At 37.7% G+C, this 17,627-nt stretch overlaps 1 protein-coding gene across 11 annotated transcripts in view; it reads left to right on the forward strand.

Annotated features, from left to right (window-relative positions):
- Positions 1-17,627, forward strand: part of ikzf1 (IKAROS family zinc finger 1 (Ikaros)) — a 46,664-nt gene that overhangs the window by 463 nt on the left and 28,574 nt on the right. For 9 of the 11 annotated variants that reach the window (XM_064337465.1, XM_064337444.1, XM_064337455.1 and 6 more), the window contains exons 2-3: positions 8,514-8,567; positions 9,403-9,522. In XM_064337465.1, coding sequence (XP_064193535.1) covers positions 8,514-8,567; positions 9,403-9,522 — 174 coding nt within the window. Of the gene's footprint in view, positions 1-8,513; positions 8,568-9,399; positions 9,523-17,627 lie in introns of all 11 variants that reach the window. The other 2 variants (XM_064337440.1, XM_064337402.1) reach the window with 1 other exon arrangement.

Raw genomic sequence — 17,627 nt, forward strand, 5'->3', positions numbered from 1 at the left:
TAGAGACGCCAATCGACACTATGCTGCTGTTTTTTCCTCCCCAGAAAAGTTGCTTGCCACGTAATTGAGTCTTCTTACGAATGTGTAGAGAGCATTTTAATAATGGAAACAGTTAGATATCCTCCATGGAACCCAAAGGAATTCTTTCCTCGTATTCCTAAATTTATTAGAACGAGCAGTTTTAGTGATTACATACACTCTACACTAAATATACAAACACTGGCTTATATTTCTTCAACCTGCCCTGAATCAGTACAGTTGGCTGTATTTAAAATTAAATTCAGCTTTCTGGCCAGACAGAAGTTTTCTTGTCGCTTTCGATTGGCTGGACACCTGTTGAAAGAGCGCGCATCCATCCTCCTCTGAATACGTGCTCACATTTCTGAACAAACCAAGAGGATATTAAAAAATGAATCATTTTATTATTATTGTCGTTTCATTTATTATTATTGTAGCGATATACAAAGTTTACACGTTTACATGGTTATCCATTGTTACAGGTGAATAATAAACTTTTAAACGTGTATTATTGTATTAGACTACGCAAATGTTAAACTATTTTCAGGAGTTCATACCATTTAACACGCTGTTTCCTAGATTTAATTAATCTAGTATAGTTACAGGCTTAAATACGTGGTTGTTGTTTTTTATCCTCAAGGAATGGACTGAACAATAGATAGCCTGCTGTAACGGAACTGTACTACTAAAAGCTCAATAACGTAAATCAGTCTTAATCTGACTCTGCACCGTGCATCACATTTTATAAAAACTGAAGAATGGAACGTAAGGTAACTCATTCCTTGCATTTTATATATTGTCGACCATAAACACACTTGGAGACGTTGTGTCTTGTAAAATAAAAATTAAAAAAGCTATATATGTATGTATAATACCTATGATAATACTAAATAATGACCTACATAATTAAACCATCAATGAACTTAAAAGCGTTTTCGGACATATCACTTGTTGACCAGCATCTTCCGGAGTTATCGTAGTTTACAAGAGTTTTTCTTTCTTAAAATTAGTTAACAGGACTCCTGAAATTAACTGCTTTAGAGGTAACGTAGGCCAAATCTACACGATTAAGATTATCATTTAACTGGGCCCAGCTGTGAAAAATGTACCAAAAAGATGAACTTCTGTGCTTTCCATTGATTTAACATATTGCCACGTTGCTTTTTTACAGTATAGAACATGGTTTAACAATATGTTTTATTGTTTTTAGTTTTGCGAAGACATAAAAATGTAAAAATGAATAATAATAATAATAATAATAATATAAAGATAGTAATATCGTAATATTTGAAGTGATACAAGTTGAACTTTAATGGAATCATATGTTTCTACAAAAGGTGTTCAAGCAACTAAAACCATATTTCATTATAGTTTGGCGCATGTCATGTCTTATGTTGTCAGCTAATTTTCATAAATATTTGCGCAAATAAATTCCGAAAAAAATTCCTGTTACTGACTAACATTAACGCCAATGAATATGAAGTTTGCTCTGCTGTTTTTAATGTAGGCAAGTTACTTTTTTAGTTGCTGTAGACATGATCTATGTTACGAATATAATTTGAAATAAATTTAAGGAAGTGTCCAGCTCTTGGAGCGCTGTAAGAACTGTCTTGACTAGTTGGATTTTATAAAGATTTTATAAAGTTTTTAGCAGTGCAGATAAGCACAGTTTTATTTCCGTTTCTTTGTCTCTCTGCTTCTGGCTGACCTTGACATATCCCACGCCACCGTGACTCAAATGGAAAAAATATAGCAATCATTTCAGATTCGTATTAACTTTTAATTCGTATTAATAGTTATTAACTATCAATCTACTAAAATGCATTGCATACCTCTGCAATGAAAAGTAATAACTGCCTGTGATCTCAACTAAAGCTTTGCAGGGGGTTAAGATGATTTTTTTTTTTTTTAAACAAAAAAAAAAACAACATTCACTGACAGATACGCGAACGTTTCTGTAGCTGAGTTAGTGGTTGCATGCGAGAGCTAGAGAGCTAGAGAGAGACAAAGACAGAAAGGGGGGCGGAGAACAGGGAAAACGGTAACATTCAGTTACTGAATTGTTTCCACTCGACACCAGTGTACTGAAGTGTATCACATGTTAATGCAGACTATAAAGGAAGGTCCCTGTTTAATTGGTTTATATTTTTAATAAACTGTCAAACTTGCAACAACACATAAGTTGCAGTCCAGCCCCAGCCGTAAAACCTACCTCTACTGATAACCATATGGATATGTCCACTACCACAACCATGTGGTGTGTCATAACATAAAGGGGTGATTGCAACAACATCTGAAAACAGGAATGAGTAATCATTCCCTTAGGTTACTTCACTTCCTTAACACTTCGCTTTATCAATATCATTTTTGTTTGTTGTACGGCAGTGCAATGGAAAATTTAATAATTTTGCAAAAACATATTTAACTCTGACTTATGCCTTCAGATAGTTTCTATAGTTAGACTGAGTTGTGAATTGTCTGAGAAATAAAGTATATCTATAAGGATAACACAGATAATAGGTGATACTTTGTGAGGTAGCCTAATACTATTTTTATTGTCATAAACATAGATGCCAAATTATTGGCATCCCTAAAGATTATTTTAAGTAAAATTAAAATTAGACCTGCAATAAAATTATTTTTTTGGGGAAATTACATGGGGAATTACATGGGGAAAGCCAAATAATTGACAAATCCAGAGTGAAAGATGGTTGTTCACTTACACAAATTAGTTAATAGGTACAAAAAAAAAGTATATAAATAATAAATAAATAATGAACCACGCTCCTAAGCATAGTTTGGGAAATAATCAAAGTTTCAAATATGTAGAACAGTTGAAAACTGGCCAGGAAGGTTGTTGCCACACACTGGGGAAGAAGGACGGAGACAAAGAAAAGCCCCAGTATCACAGCTCAAGCAAATTGTAGTTGCATCTTGGGGTCATCAAGTCTCAAAATGAGCCATACAATTCCACATCTATACCAATAGGCTCTGGAAGGGTTGGATTGGGAATGTCCTTGCTGAGAGCAACCAACAAATTCATGTGTCTGAATACTGCTAAAGTGTAACTACGATGAGAAATGTGTCTAAAATGAAAAAAAAAAAATGAAATCAATGGTGGTGGATCATATGGGGACCTTCCAGCAACCTTAAAATCAATGTTTGGTAATGGCCATTTCAGCCTTCTCACTTAAACCCGATTGAAAACCTGTGGTCTGAATTATACAGGGCGCTTCATACGTGCTAACTGAAGAGTATCCATGCGGATCCTTAAAGGTTCTGCATGAAGGAATGGTTCAAGATCCCTACAAATGTTTTGTTCGACCTTATCAAACATAATGTTTCAACAGGAAAAGGCTGAGTGCCGTTATCACTGCCAGGGGAGGCTGCACAAAGCACTAGGCATAGGGGTGCTAATAATTGTGAAATATATATATTTATATATTTGTCTCTTTGTAATTTAAACTTGGAATTTAAAAAATGTTAATTTGATTGATTCCATTGAAGGATCAATAAAGTACCATATTATCCACATGTGGGAAAATGGCAATATATTTTATCACGATAGTGGTGTTAATTGTTTTCTGCTGTCTTTTTGTGGATCTTTATCCACAAAAAAGTAAATTGGATCTTTTAGTTTCTTCCACAGAGCATTAATTACAAGAAAGTAACAACACATATAATTGATTAAGTACATATACTAATCAAATATGTACCTAATTCTTTTCTGGAAGAGAATCAATTCTCCTGCATGTCTCTGAAAATAGTCTATTTGGTACTTGATTCAAAGAGAATGTTTGATAGTATCCCCAGCAGTGGGATACTACAACTACAACCCTGCCCAGTGGTGAGGGTATCAAAGAATTGTGTTGCCAGCCTTGTCCGTGCAGAGGTCAGGATACTGGGCTGATAAAGCTGCTTGTGTGGAGTTCCTGTTTTTATAATCATACCTACATGAAAACAAAGACAAAAAGACTGTGTTGAGTTTGTAACCAGTACCCATGGTTGGTACTACTGAGCCCACCATGGCTGCATCCCAATAGTCTTTCCGTATCTCCTTGTCTTTCCTTGTTGCTTAGTCCAGCGTTTCCCAACCAGTGTGCCGCGGCACTCCGGTGTGCCGTCAGGCGAGGTCAGGTGTGCCGTGTGAAACATCCTTAAAAAAAGAATTTTTATGTTCAAATGAATTTTAAAACACTTAAATGAACAAATCTCATTCACAAAAGCCAAAATAAATGTAAGTAATATGCATATTCATTAAGTGAATCCCCAAAAGAACACTTTAGGCCTACTGTTGACACATCACATCAACATCAGTATGTCACTCGCTTTTGAGTGGTGTGCCCCGAGATTCTGTAAATTTGGAAAGTGTGCTGCAGCAGGAAAAAGGTTGGGAAATGCTGCCTTAGTCCACCGCACAAAATGGCAGAAGTAGACAAGTTATGTGGTACAGGACGAGAGAAATGGAAAAAACGATTTTTAGTCATAATTGTCATCGAGCATCTTTCAAAAGCAAATGTAGCCAGAAAATATAGTATCCTTGTCGGTGTTTGAAAACATTATAATTACTCTTTTTTTCCAGAGTCGTGACAGAGTGGTGACTCAGACCATAGATATGAATTTCATTTGAAATGAAAAGTTTGATGTGTCACATTTTATTGCCATTATTCTGTTGCAAAATAGATCATTAATCTTAAGGGACCCCTGGTTAAACAAATGCATGAAATTAAATATGTCATAAAAAGGAAATAGCGATGTGCTGAGGGAATTTGTGTCAAATTAGTATAATTGTTGTAGTGTAGCACTTCAAACTCAGAAGTGATAGGCTTGATTCCTTAATCAGGCATTGCTGTTGCATTCTTGAGCAAGTTGCTTATGATTTATTTACCTCAGTAAGTACTCAGCTGTATAAATAGATTGTATACAAAAATATGATCTGTCCAAGTTGCTCTGATTAAGAGCATTTGCTGAATGTTGTACAATGTACTTTTATGTAATGCAAGGCAATGCAATGTACGCTGTACAATGCGTACACTGCTCCATCCCCTGATGCATATTGAAGAGTCGGTATGCTTTATGCCTCACTTTATCTAGGCAATATGTGTGGCCGGTGAATTAACTTATTTGAAAACGGGCTCTCCTGTCTTTATAAAGTAGTTACTGTGGCTGAAAACATGGAAATCACATATGAGTGTTGAGCAAGGCTATATACAAGGCTATTTAGCTTCCAAACAAGAAATGGCTTTATAATTTCAGTAATTTCAGAATAACTGAATATCACATTGCAACAGGCTAGTATAGCATACGTAATGCTCACAAAACTTGTAGATGTCTTAAATTACTTGATAAATATATTGATATATAATGTATTTGTATATGTTGTTCGTCTCTGTTGTTCATGTGAGCCAGTTTCTTGGATAATTCTGTAATTTGAGTGACGTGCTGAGCTCTGACTAGTTTTTTCACCACTTGATTGACCTTGCCATGGTCACGTGACCAGATTTTCCAGGCCCTTGCAGATACATCAAGCATACCAAGTGCAGAAGTTGTATCTTAGGCATTAAGGTCTCTGACATCATCCAACATTGAAAAACGTTCACACACATCATCTTTAATCAAATTATTTATTTTTATTGGTGTGTGACATCATGGACCACAGTACTGTTTGTAACACTTACAAAGTTGAAGTTATCTCAGGATTCGAAACTGTCAGTGTTCCTTAAATTGGTAGCGTTCAGGTATAACCTATTTATGAGTTGTTCCAAATGTCACATACAGTGTTTCTCCTCATTACCATACATAATTCAATAAAAACACTCAATAACAATGAACCAAGACTGTTTAAATGGACAATTAGAAAGAAAATAAAAATGGCGTATTTCTCCAACTGTACTTGTAGTATTAGCTTCTGATTCAGGAGATTGGAGTGCGATTATTCCAAAAGGCTACAGTAAAATTTCATGAAAATCATTTCAGAGTTACATGGCAACCTGGTCTGTCACACACAAGTGTAAGAATTTTGAGACTATTTAACTTTGGGGAGAAAGAACAATCCAGAATTTTTGTGTCAGAATTTTAGTTTGTGTGCAGGTGTGTGTGTGTGTGTGAGCATGCGTGCTTGTGTGTGTGTGTATATATGTGTGTGCATGTGTGTGTGTGTGTGTGTGATTTTTCTCTTTGTCCGTGGCCATGTGTGTGTGTGTGTGTGTGTGTGTACATGCGTTTGTAGGGCTCCCGCTCCTGCTGGTATGAAGTAGTTTCTGTTTAACGGACCTGTTAGTCACCCCCGCCTAGCCTGACCCTGTTTCTCACTCTGCACAGTGCAGACCCCCCTGTGTCAAGTAAACCCACAGCCCTCTTCCTGTCGATCTGCTCGCTGACTGCTCTGAGCCACAGGTTTGGCTCTTTCTGTGTGACTGGAATTCCCCGGTGCGCTTTAGCCCAGCTCCAGGGTACATGCACAGCACGTGCTTGGAACTCCACTACGGCATCTACATGCTTGATACATGTGATCCCTCTACTTCATCTCAGTGGTGCTAAAGTGTGGAAGACGTGTGCACATCTGTTCACAGAGTAGCACAGTCAAATGTTTTTTTTATTACTCTCTAAACAGTAATAAAATTAGTACATTTGGAACATTGTGATTGACTCGTGGAATTAATCAAACTATCTGCTACATTTCAGAACTAGTGTCACCTACAGTTCCACTAAACCCCTGAAGTATATATAATATGTTACTCATCTCCCTTCAAGAATGAAATGCTTGTTCAAAAGGTTTACTTTTTTCACACCTTATCCAATGTGAGGAAACAGGAAACGTGTTTCTAGTAGTTTCCGTAATGTTCTTGTGCTAAAGAATACGTGGAAACATGTATAAAATACGGTTTACTACTTTAGGCAAATTTTCTCCTTGCCCCCGTGTTACATTTGCAGTTTCATGTTCAACACTTGCTTTTTGTAGAAAGCCCTTAGTGAAAAGTACATTTTATACTTGTATGTATTTTTTATATATTCCGTCTTTTTTACATATGGAAATAGGGAAAGATATGATTGAAATAATTTATTAAATTAATTATATTACCTGCCCTAACATCACCTGCTTCTTTTAGCACTTATCCAATGGCCTTGCAATTTTAGTACAAGCATAAAGCCTGAATACATTATTGTACCCAACAGCAATTTTTCCCAGAATCAGGCTGTTAGAAAATAAATAGGAAAAAGTGACTGTTTAACACATTGGGTTATAATAACAGAAACTGTAACGAGTCAGTACAGTCTTCTATCAGTTATTTTCTCCAGCGGTGTTGGCCTGGTAATAGGGTTTCTGATTACATTTGCAAATTTATCTGGAGTTTCTCCTTTGCCCCTCCCCCTTCATTCCTATACATCACAATTTTTATTCACTCTCCCTCCCTGACCTCCGGGGCCAGCTGCTGAACAAATGATCAATCATACACCTCATTTTCCCGCAGTGGCACGCAACGGTTTCCTGTGCCACAGGTCTTCTGCACCACTAACCCTGCGGCCTCCCGCCCCTGTCCCCGGCGTCTGTGGTCGAGGTGGCGAAGTCGCCCTCCTCAGAACATTGTGTTGCAACAGAAGGGGCTGCTGCTTCCCACTGTTAGTTCCAAATCTGTGGAGCCATCTGTCAGTAAAACAGGAAGCTCGGGTTCCCCTTCTCCCTTGGGCTGGTTTCTCTATTTTAGGGAGCTTCACTTCTCCCTGCATGGCTCTCTGAGCCGGGCGGCTCCTCCGCTGGGGACGTCTTGAAGTGGCGGAGCAGGTCTTGGAGCCGCTGCTGGGGCCATCTGCTACAGGCTGTAGGAGGATATATTATTAATGGGGCCGGAGCGCAGTGCTGTCTGCTCACAAATGCAGGCCTGCTTGGCCCAGGGAGATGGTCTTCAGCAAATTGCTTCTTCTTGTGCAAACTTCTTCATTTCTGTCCTGCCCCCTCCCCCGCACCCTGCTCCTCTGTGTCTGTGTTTCTGATTGCTGCTTGCGTGTGTCAGGGCCCGGACGGCGAGGCTCATCGATGCATGTTCAGTAAATTAGAGAGAACACGGCACAGATCAGCTAGGAAGAGCGAACAGCAGCATCGCCGCTGACCCAGGGCCATTTAATTTTCTGCTTAATTTTGAGGCAGTCAGTTTGCATTTTTGGATGATTACGCGACAGGAAATTAACAATAAATAACAAATGTGGTCTGAAAACCCATTCCTACCCACCGCCACCCTGGAGTGCACCTCCGTCCAATCCGGGCCTTCCACACCTTCAACCCATCTCTCTGGCAGAACCGTAATGAAATGTCTGTAACGCGGCGCGGTCGGAGGACCGCAGTGTCTGCCAGCTTGCTGAAAGACTACTGGGGAAATGGGAAAAAGGGCAGTTCTTTAATCAACAGCGTTGTCTTTACATTATTGCATTTTCAGCAGCAGGTTAATTACACCGAATGCATGTCTCTGTCTGAACACGTGTTTGTCTTTTCCTGTTAGAATACCTGCAGCGAATGGAGACAGAGGAGGCTCACGAAATGACCCAGCTGTCAGGTGAGGACTTTCACCTGCAGAACGACAAATAGGCAGGAGGCCAAAGAAAGGGCACTGAGTCTGCAGGAGGAAAAGCGATTCACACTTGGGTGGAGCTTTCATTTGGGCGCTGGTATTTCAGCCATCAGCAGAAAGCATCTTGGTTGTGTTTGTGAAAACACCACTGAGTCTGTCCAAAGCTGATACTGGGCATGTTGACCTTTGTTGCTGACTGAGGCTTTGATGTTTGAGAGCGAAGGCTGATCTGGGGAGATAATATGCAGCTGATAAAGCAGAAGAGAGATGCAGAAAGAGAAGACCATGAGGCGCATGGCGCACATCCGCTCCTGGGCAGCCGGGGCAGCTAGGGCGGCTGGAGTATTCAGATTCTGCAGACCTCTGCCCTGCTTTCCATCTCTTCCACATTAAATTTGAATCTGAATTACACTGACTCACTGTAGATTAGCAAAACAAAGATAGCACATAATTGCAATTTAACCTTTTCAATTATGCTTTGGCAAGTGTCCGGCAAGTGTCTTGTTTACTATTGATACATTATTATTATTTCAGCTGCTACTGAAATTCAAAAACTTATGCAAGCGTTTTCTAACAGTAACTTGCTTTAAATTCATGTTCAAAGCATGAATTCACTTTTCCTTCATAGGGAAAGCATACATTAAATTTCAAATTGAACACATACAGTGTATTAATATACTACCACATACAGCATGTACTAATGTAAGTAATGCTACTTTGTCAGGTACCTGTGCCTAGAACTCATGGCTTTCAGGCAGTTTAGATTTATGAGACATTTGAGAGGTGAGATGAGAGTTGGTGTGCTTCATTTCTTTAGCAGGCAGGGAAAGCCCCCCTGTGAATGAGGCTTCAGAAGATCCGGACGACCCCATGGCTGTGCCAGAGGACCTGTCGGCCAGCTCCGGGCAGCAGCACAACAATAAGCCGGACAAGGGCCTCGGTGAGTAACACTTCTGCCTGGCCTATCCCACATCCCACCATTTTCCCTGCACATTTACACCTAATAGGTCAGCTCAACATGTGGGGCACTACATGTACAGCTTAAATGCTCAAATCTCCCCAGCCTCCTTTCACATAGACCCACCAGCAAGTCACAATTTAAAGGGACAGATTATCCAGTTTCAAAACTTCTTAATTTACAATTTACCTCCTGTTGAAAAGAGACTATTAACTTCAATTTCCATTGATTTATATTGCCAAAGAACAATGAGGATATGTCAGAGAGACTGAATTCCATTGCACACAATAGCATCTTAAAAATTGCATGCATCCATTTTAAATTCAAAAATCCATATCCCAATCCACCCAATCCATAGACACAGTGTATGGGTATATTAGATTACTGGGGGACCCCTGAGCCCTGTACTGACCTATGCAGATGTTCTATGCAGACCTTTACACCTGCAATTATTCTTACTGCTTTTTTGTACTCTTTTGTGCTGAATTATTATTACTTGCTTTATTTACACATATTTTATTAAAACATAGATACTTTGTTTTTTTTGGTTTATTTTTAAATTATAAATATTTTCATTCATATTGCATAAAAAATAAAAAATAAAATGCACATCCAGTATCCACTCTTCTTAAATAAAGGCTCAGGTTTCTGAATATCTCTTGGTTGTATCAGAAAGAGAGCTTCTAGCATCCAAAATAAAAACAAGCTGTGTAAGAATGCCGTGAAACGCATCACTTGTGTCCATTTTGCAGTGTGAGCCTTGCTTATAAGCAGCTTAAATGTGTGAACACTGCAACAGCACAAAGCAAGCTGGAAAGTGACACACAAATGCCCAACAGACACGACAAATGTTTTATACATAAACGGCAGCAACATTTTATGCAAATCAGATTAACAACAAAAATATGGTTTGGCTGTTGGGCATTCACACTGAATGTTCTCAATGTACTGTAAGAAAATGTAAAAAAAATAAAATCCTTGTGCTTAAGTTATAACTGAGCTTTATATATATTTTTTGCTCAATAAAATAAGTATTGAGCTGAAAAATATGTGGAAATGTTGTAGTTTATCACTTCTCTGAGCCCTGTTAGCCTATATATCGGATGGATCTTTATATTTAAAATAATTCACCTTGTGTTTAAGACAACCCATTCACTGGGTAAATGTTTCAATCTGTGTGTGTGTGGTTTTGAAAAACCAATAATGTCAGAGCAGGGGAAATTGAGCTATGGCTCTGTTCTGGTGGGTCGGCATGGTTGTGTTTTGGTTGGTAGGTGTGGTTATGTTCTGGCAGGTCAGTGTGGTTATGTTCTGGCAGGTCAGTGTGGTTGTGTTCTGGTGGGTAGGCATGGTTGTGTTCTGCTGGGTAGGCATGGTTGTGTTCTGGTAGATAGGTCTGGTTGTGTTCTGGTGGTCATTCAGTGCGTTTACATGCACAGTTGAAATCGATCTATATTAATAGCTTGGTTTGGCCAAAGATGATATTTAATTGGACTATTGTCGTTGTCCCAATATACATGACTCGGAAAGAACTGATTTATTGACCGAGGTGTAGCTGATGAAGACTTTCTTCCGGTTGACCTTTTGTGCTTTCGTCGAATGGCGGACTTTTGTTGGTTTTGTCTGTCCATGTTGTCTGTGCCTGGACTATTAAAGACAAAAAATGGACAACTTTACAGCGCTGTACATTTCGTACGTTCTATATGCTTTAGTTTTGGTACAAATGAGATGAGATGCTTCCACCATATATGGATCTGCTCAGGGCTTCTTATAAATATTGCTTCCTCCAATTTTTTTGCAACTTTTTTGAATAGTTTGCCATTCCGCATTTTTCTTCCATCCATATATTTTAGGATATTTAACTCCTTTAGTTGCGATAGCATGAAGATGGTCTCCTCGTCTGTCCAGAAATGTGTTTTTTTCGCCATGATACCTCCTCGACTGTGCGCTCGCTGTTCGACTTTTGGGTTAATTACCTGTCGCAGCAGAACCTCTAACCTACGGAACATGCGCAGATTGCCTAGGCCAATTTTTGGCCTATTGAAGTGTATATATACCATAGTAAATCGACCCCCAACCGCATTATCTAGGTATGTTAGTCCGACTCGACTTTCAGTCGGACTACAATGTTTACATGATTTTTAAAAGTCCAGTTTTAGCCGAACTAAAACAATAAATCGACTTTTTCAAACATCACGTAATTCTAAAGGGTAGATGTGCTGGCATTCTGGAGGGTAGGCATGGTTGTGTTCTGGTAGGTAGGCATGGCTCCCGTCTCATAAGAATATGGCGGGTCCGTTGGTTCGTTCTACAGCATATGTGTGTGAAATGTAATGACGGTGTTAAATTTAAACAGCTTATTTTATATTGAAGACTTTTTACTATTATTAATATACAAATTGCTTACACTTGTACATAATAATAAGATTCCAGGTTACATTGATCGTAAGGGAAATGTAGAAATTAAATATTTTAAAACCATATTATATATAGATATATTTTTGTTAAATATGAATGCATGTTCTAAACAGCAGGGGAAAACTTTTTTAAGTCTGAGAAGTAAAATAATACCATTACTGAGGCAACCAATTGTGATCACCTGAGAATTGGTATTATTCTACTTCTCAGAGTTGTCCAAGTTTATTTGTGCAGCCATGTCACATGACTGCCTTTATCCACCTGTAAAATAGGCAGCTCTTTTTCCAGTAGAATGCACCCATAGTGTGCAAGTGCTCATTTGAAATAGCATATTACCCAGCATGCACTTTTATCAGAAATACTGATGAGGTTTTCTTTTCTTCTGGGGGTATAATCTGAACACTTCTTTTTCATATTACCACATACATTCTCTGAGGTTTATCTGTACCACACACACTCTGATTGAGAGCAAGGAGAGCCAAAGAGAAGGCCAACTAAAAACAGGGGTCATTTAAAAGTGTACTGTTAAGTGTGTACACATGATTACAATCAATATGCAAGTGTGTGTGAAAATATGCTAAATGTGTTGTATTTCAGTTTATACTTCAATGTACTTGTGGTGTTATATAGGGGTTGAGTTTGATTACCTTTTAGAGGATGGGGGAATGATCCTAGCTTCCTCAAATTGGCTCAGTTTTAGTTGATTTTATTTTTTCATTTTTATTAGAAAAATTGTAAAGTATTCTGTAGCAACCTGGGTGTAAATGGCACAATAGAAAAGAAGATTGATTGATATATAATAATGTATGCTGTATAATATGCAAACTAGATGTTGTCCGATATTTGTAGATGTGTCGGAAATATCTAAAATAACATGGGAGTATAGTTCCAAAACCATTTCTGAGTGACATAAGAGTTAAGTAGAAAAGTGTTTTTATCTTATATGGTTAAAAAATGGGAAATAAGTGGTTTGTCATTTTTAAAATCAGAATTTAGAAAGTAATGTATACAGTCCTGCCCTAAATGTGGCTGATAATATTATAGCTGCAAAAATCATAATAGTGGTCCACCCCTATGATTACAGTTATAAAGGAAGTATTACCATCTGTTCTCAAGAGTGGCTATATTTAGCCCTACCATACATATTTTTATATGTATTGTTTTTTGGGGATTCACAGACTTTACGGTAGTGGGCTTAATAATAACTGGAAGGCCAGTGAATACATGTTCCCTGTAGGAATCTTTAAGAATTCCCATGACACATAGGGAATTATGTGTCATGGGAATTCTTAATGTGCCAATAGTGACTTTGAAATAGTACAGGCTGACCAATGGAATGCTAAGCAATAAATCAAATACAATAATTATTATGACTAGTACAATAAGGTTTATTAATTTTTTTGGTATGTGACAAATCGACAGTTTATAGAAATGGGAGGGAACGACATCAAAAGAATGTTTTGACCATTCAGTTTAGGTGCTGGTTGCTAGGAACGCAGTCTTATCATTTTCATTACCATTGGGACTTTGTATCGTAGTCACAGTTATGTTTTGCATTATTTATTGTTATTTATTTATTGTTAATTTCATAATACACACAGCAGAAGATGAATAAATTTATATTATGTTCATAAGCTTTAAAACACTCATATATATGTTACTAGTGGCCTGATGAGTTATATGGATGTGTTGAAAATGTATATTTTCTTAATCTGTCATTTTTATATGCTTTTATTTTTATAAAAGTGTTGACCCATCATTTTGAATATATCACACTATTAATTCAGGAATAACCTGGAATATTGTCCATATTGTGGTGCAGTTATTTTTATTGTGCAGTGAAGTTCTTTCCTCCCCACACAGATGAACATGATGATCAACAGGGCTTGTTTTACTTTTGTAGTTCTTTTATTATTCTTCTGGAGTATATTTAAGTATGGACATTCCCCCATTCACATGCTTACACATTTAAAAAATTACAAATAGTTGAGGATGTTTACTGCTGTGTCCTTGTGGTTCCTAGTCATTGCTTATACCACAAGCTACGCTAAAAGAAGTATGTTGAAATGTCACTTCTGTAACCCCAAAAGTCTCTGAAATCCCAACTGTTGCCTAAGTCTGTAGATGACTGTAGAAGTGTATATGACCTGATGCCTCACCATAGAACAACACACTTGTTTGGAAATTGAAATATTTAATATTGTTTAACATTTCTTTTCATTTAAACTGAGTTAAATGAATCTATTTCCACCTACATTGCCACATTACCGGAGTAACACTAATTCTTAAAATTAAGTGGCATTTTTTTAGTAACTGACCTTTTCACTCACTGTTTGACTCAGTTTTTATTGTTGATGGATGCAGAACACTGACATAAAAACAGTGTCAGTAATAATAGTATGGTAGTTCATCTAAATTTAGCATGTTCAGAAACAGAAAAATGAATCCAACATCCACCATTTAGAAAAATCTCAATGTGGTCACTAGTCAAACGTTTAATTGATAGGAGTTCTTTTATTTTTATATTTTGGAGTGGAAAACTACAGGAACAGTGTGGGCAGAGGTGTGGGCGAATCTGTAAAGAGAAAAAGAGAGCTGTTACAGGAAGAGGATATAGTGGGAAAGACTGCTGAGAACAGAGGAGGAAGTCTCATGTTTGTAGTTTTGGATAGTTATTCCTGGCCTCAGTGGTATTTCAGTGGCGTGCTATGAAGTTCCCTTCAAATCAAACTACAAAATTTCAAGCAGCTTTCTGTCATAATTCTTTTGTTCACAGCCCCAATAAATGCACACAGAAAAGTGACCTATAGGCACAAAGTTGCCTTCTCACAAGATGTGGCCGACTGTGTTTTCAGGTCTTCTGTGTGTTCCTGCTTCACCATATTCGCATTCACCTGCATTCATTCAGTGCATTCAGTGTCTGCATTCAGTGTCCACTTGGAACCTTTGAAATGGGTATCGCAGGTATACTTGACCCCAGACACCGTTCATCAGTGGTCTGCGCTTCCTTGTGCCAACTCATATATTTATATTTTTATGTAAAATTTAAATACTTGACAGCTTAAACAGGGACATGTTATGGTATGGTGAGTTGCGCAATTTCAAATTAAAGAAGGGATTGTCACAGCCCTATATGCGTCTGTGGATTCATATAGTGAAAGGACGTATGAGATTATTTAAACCTCTCTATTTTGTTATCCACCTTTTAAAAAGTTTATGAAGGTTTTCCAAATTTTTTTTCCTTCTTGTATCTGGGATTCCTCAGGAAAACATACCCAGTTTTGTGTCATTGCAACTTTGAAATGTATTATCATATGCTTAGTAGCTGAATGGATAATTCTTTTCATTTACTGTACAGAAAACTCTCCATACCATTTAGGCAAATTCCTGCATTCAGTTTTCAGTTTGGTGTCAGCCAGGGCTGAGTCGAGTGGAAAGGCTGTTGTGCCATGTGACTAGGAAGGTAGCATGCTCTTTCTTTCTCTCTGACAGCACAGCCAACAAATTACTAATGGCCATTAAAAACAGGAAGCAAAGGCATCCGTATGGATAATGAAACAGACTGTGACCGTTAAACAGCTCCCTGCATGCAGCCATTGTCTTTGAGGTATTTGAGGTCTTTGTGGTCTAGACCAGGGGTAGGCAACCCTGGTCCTGGATTGCCAGTGATGCTTCTGGTTTTTGTTCCAGCTGAGCTTGGCCTCATGAGTTTGATGGAGTATTAAGAAACTAAGCCTGAATGGCGGTCTGGGTAGTGTAAAGGTATAAGCACTTGCCTACCACTGTGGAGAACTGGGTTCAATCCCCTGCAGTAGTACTTCTGGCTTTTTTTGATTAAATAAAAGACAGGGGTAAATCAATAGGCCCCTATTTAGGTTGTTAAACATGTGTTTAATTTCTTTAATAATTTTTTCATTAAACTTATTAACACAATACAGGGTTGACTCATTATCATTTGCTTTGTATTTGAATTCTTTATTATCTTCCAGATGGTTAGTTTTAGTGGCCAGGTGTCCATCAGTTAAAAGCCTATCTATTCCCCTCAATGTTAAATTTAAGTTTTACCTGTTTTGTTCAATTGTTGGCAATATAACTTAATAAGCACAAAAGGAACATGGGAAATTTATTCTTTGATGCATGTATAGTTATTTCTGACATAATATGGCTTAAGAGGGTCAATTATCCCTCTTAATGTGAAAAAGTACCTAATTAAGAAAAATTAACATCTTATTGAAATTCTGGGATTGCTACTGGTTGGAACAATAAGCAGCATACAGAGGGGGCCCCCAGGAATTAGGGAAGGCCTGGCCTAGACCTTACGTTGAAGTAGGAACTACTACATGTATGAAATATTGAATTTTCACAACAAAATACTTCATTATAGATGAATCCAGGGTCTGAACTGTCAAAAATTACACATACATGTAACTAGCATTTAATATTTAAATCTCTTAAAAATATAACATATTTTTCAGTTATCAAAATATATAAAATATATGCATGATCAAATTTCTATGATATTATTTATAATGTGTCTATTGCATAAATAACGTTGAACATTGCATTGATTGATTTAGACTGCAGACTGAAAATTCTCTACTTGTTGAACATTTTGCATGCATAAGTTAAATCTAAAATATCCTCTAACCCATTTCCTTCCCAGTTACACTACATTTTCTATTTCCTTCTTGCACCTGCTATGGCATCAAATTTTTTGTTGTAAGATTATGTATTGACAATTACTATCATGCCCTGCTATATATAGGCGCCCTGTCCAGGGTGTATTCTTGCTGTCGACCAATGCATCCTGGGATAGGCTCCAGCTTCCCCCATGACCCTGCTCAGGATAAGTGGGTATAAATGGATAATGGATGGATGTATGGGTTACTACCATTTTTACGCTGATAACTTAGCATCAGCACTGTTAATTGCCTTAGCTTGCATGTAAGCACTTATGTAAGTTGCTCTTGATAAGAGCATCTGCTAAATACCTATTACTGACTCAGTCTGTAGTTAGCCAGTGTTTCTGCAATATCCTGTGGAGAAAATGGAATCCTCCCAGAAGCTGTTTGCCTGTAGTTAATCTGCATTAATGCATGTCATCCTGTGTTTGCAAGAATGGATTTTAACTTTCCTTATTGCCTTTTGCATTTTAATTGCATATTCCTGTATTTCCTGGATTTTTGTTCACTGAATTTAAGGATAAGATAAGAGTTCCACACACAGCCACTGTAAAATTATTTTGTAAAGCTGGAGACTAACTTTTTATGAAGCTAGAGTTCTTGTACGCTTTTTTTGTAATTGCAGTGCACATTTTTAAAAACTCACCTGACTCAGTAACAGCTCGTGCATGATAATTAATTTATTAACTTTTTGTTATTTAAATTCTGGCAGACATGCTCATTTAATGGCTACCAAAGTCCTGGTATCATAGACTTTAAGATTATCACCTGTTTGTCATTGCCAATCAGTAGGCCACAGCTACAGTAGGTAGCTTAGTAGCCTCATGAATTTAAAGTGTAAGCCCCGCATAACAGCATAAATTTCAATGTAGTCTTGAGTCTTTAATTAATTGGCTTCAAATTTGTCGAATTGGTCACTATTGATGGAAACACCTGAAGTCATGCTGGAAAATGACTCCTGTGATGCCTGACGTAATACACTAAAGA

This window comes from Anguilla rostrata, chromosome 1 (assembly GCF_018555375.3).
Source record: "Anguilla rostrata isolate EN2019 chromosome 1, ASM1855537v3, whole genome shotgun sequence".
Classification (NCBI taxonomy): Eukaryota; Metazoa; Chordata; class Actinopteri; order Anguilliformes; family Anguillidae; genus Anguilla; species Anguilla rostrata.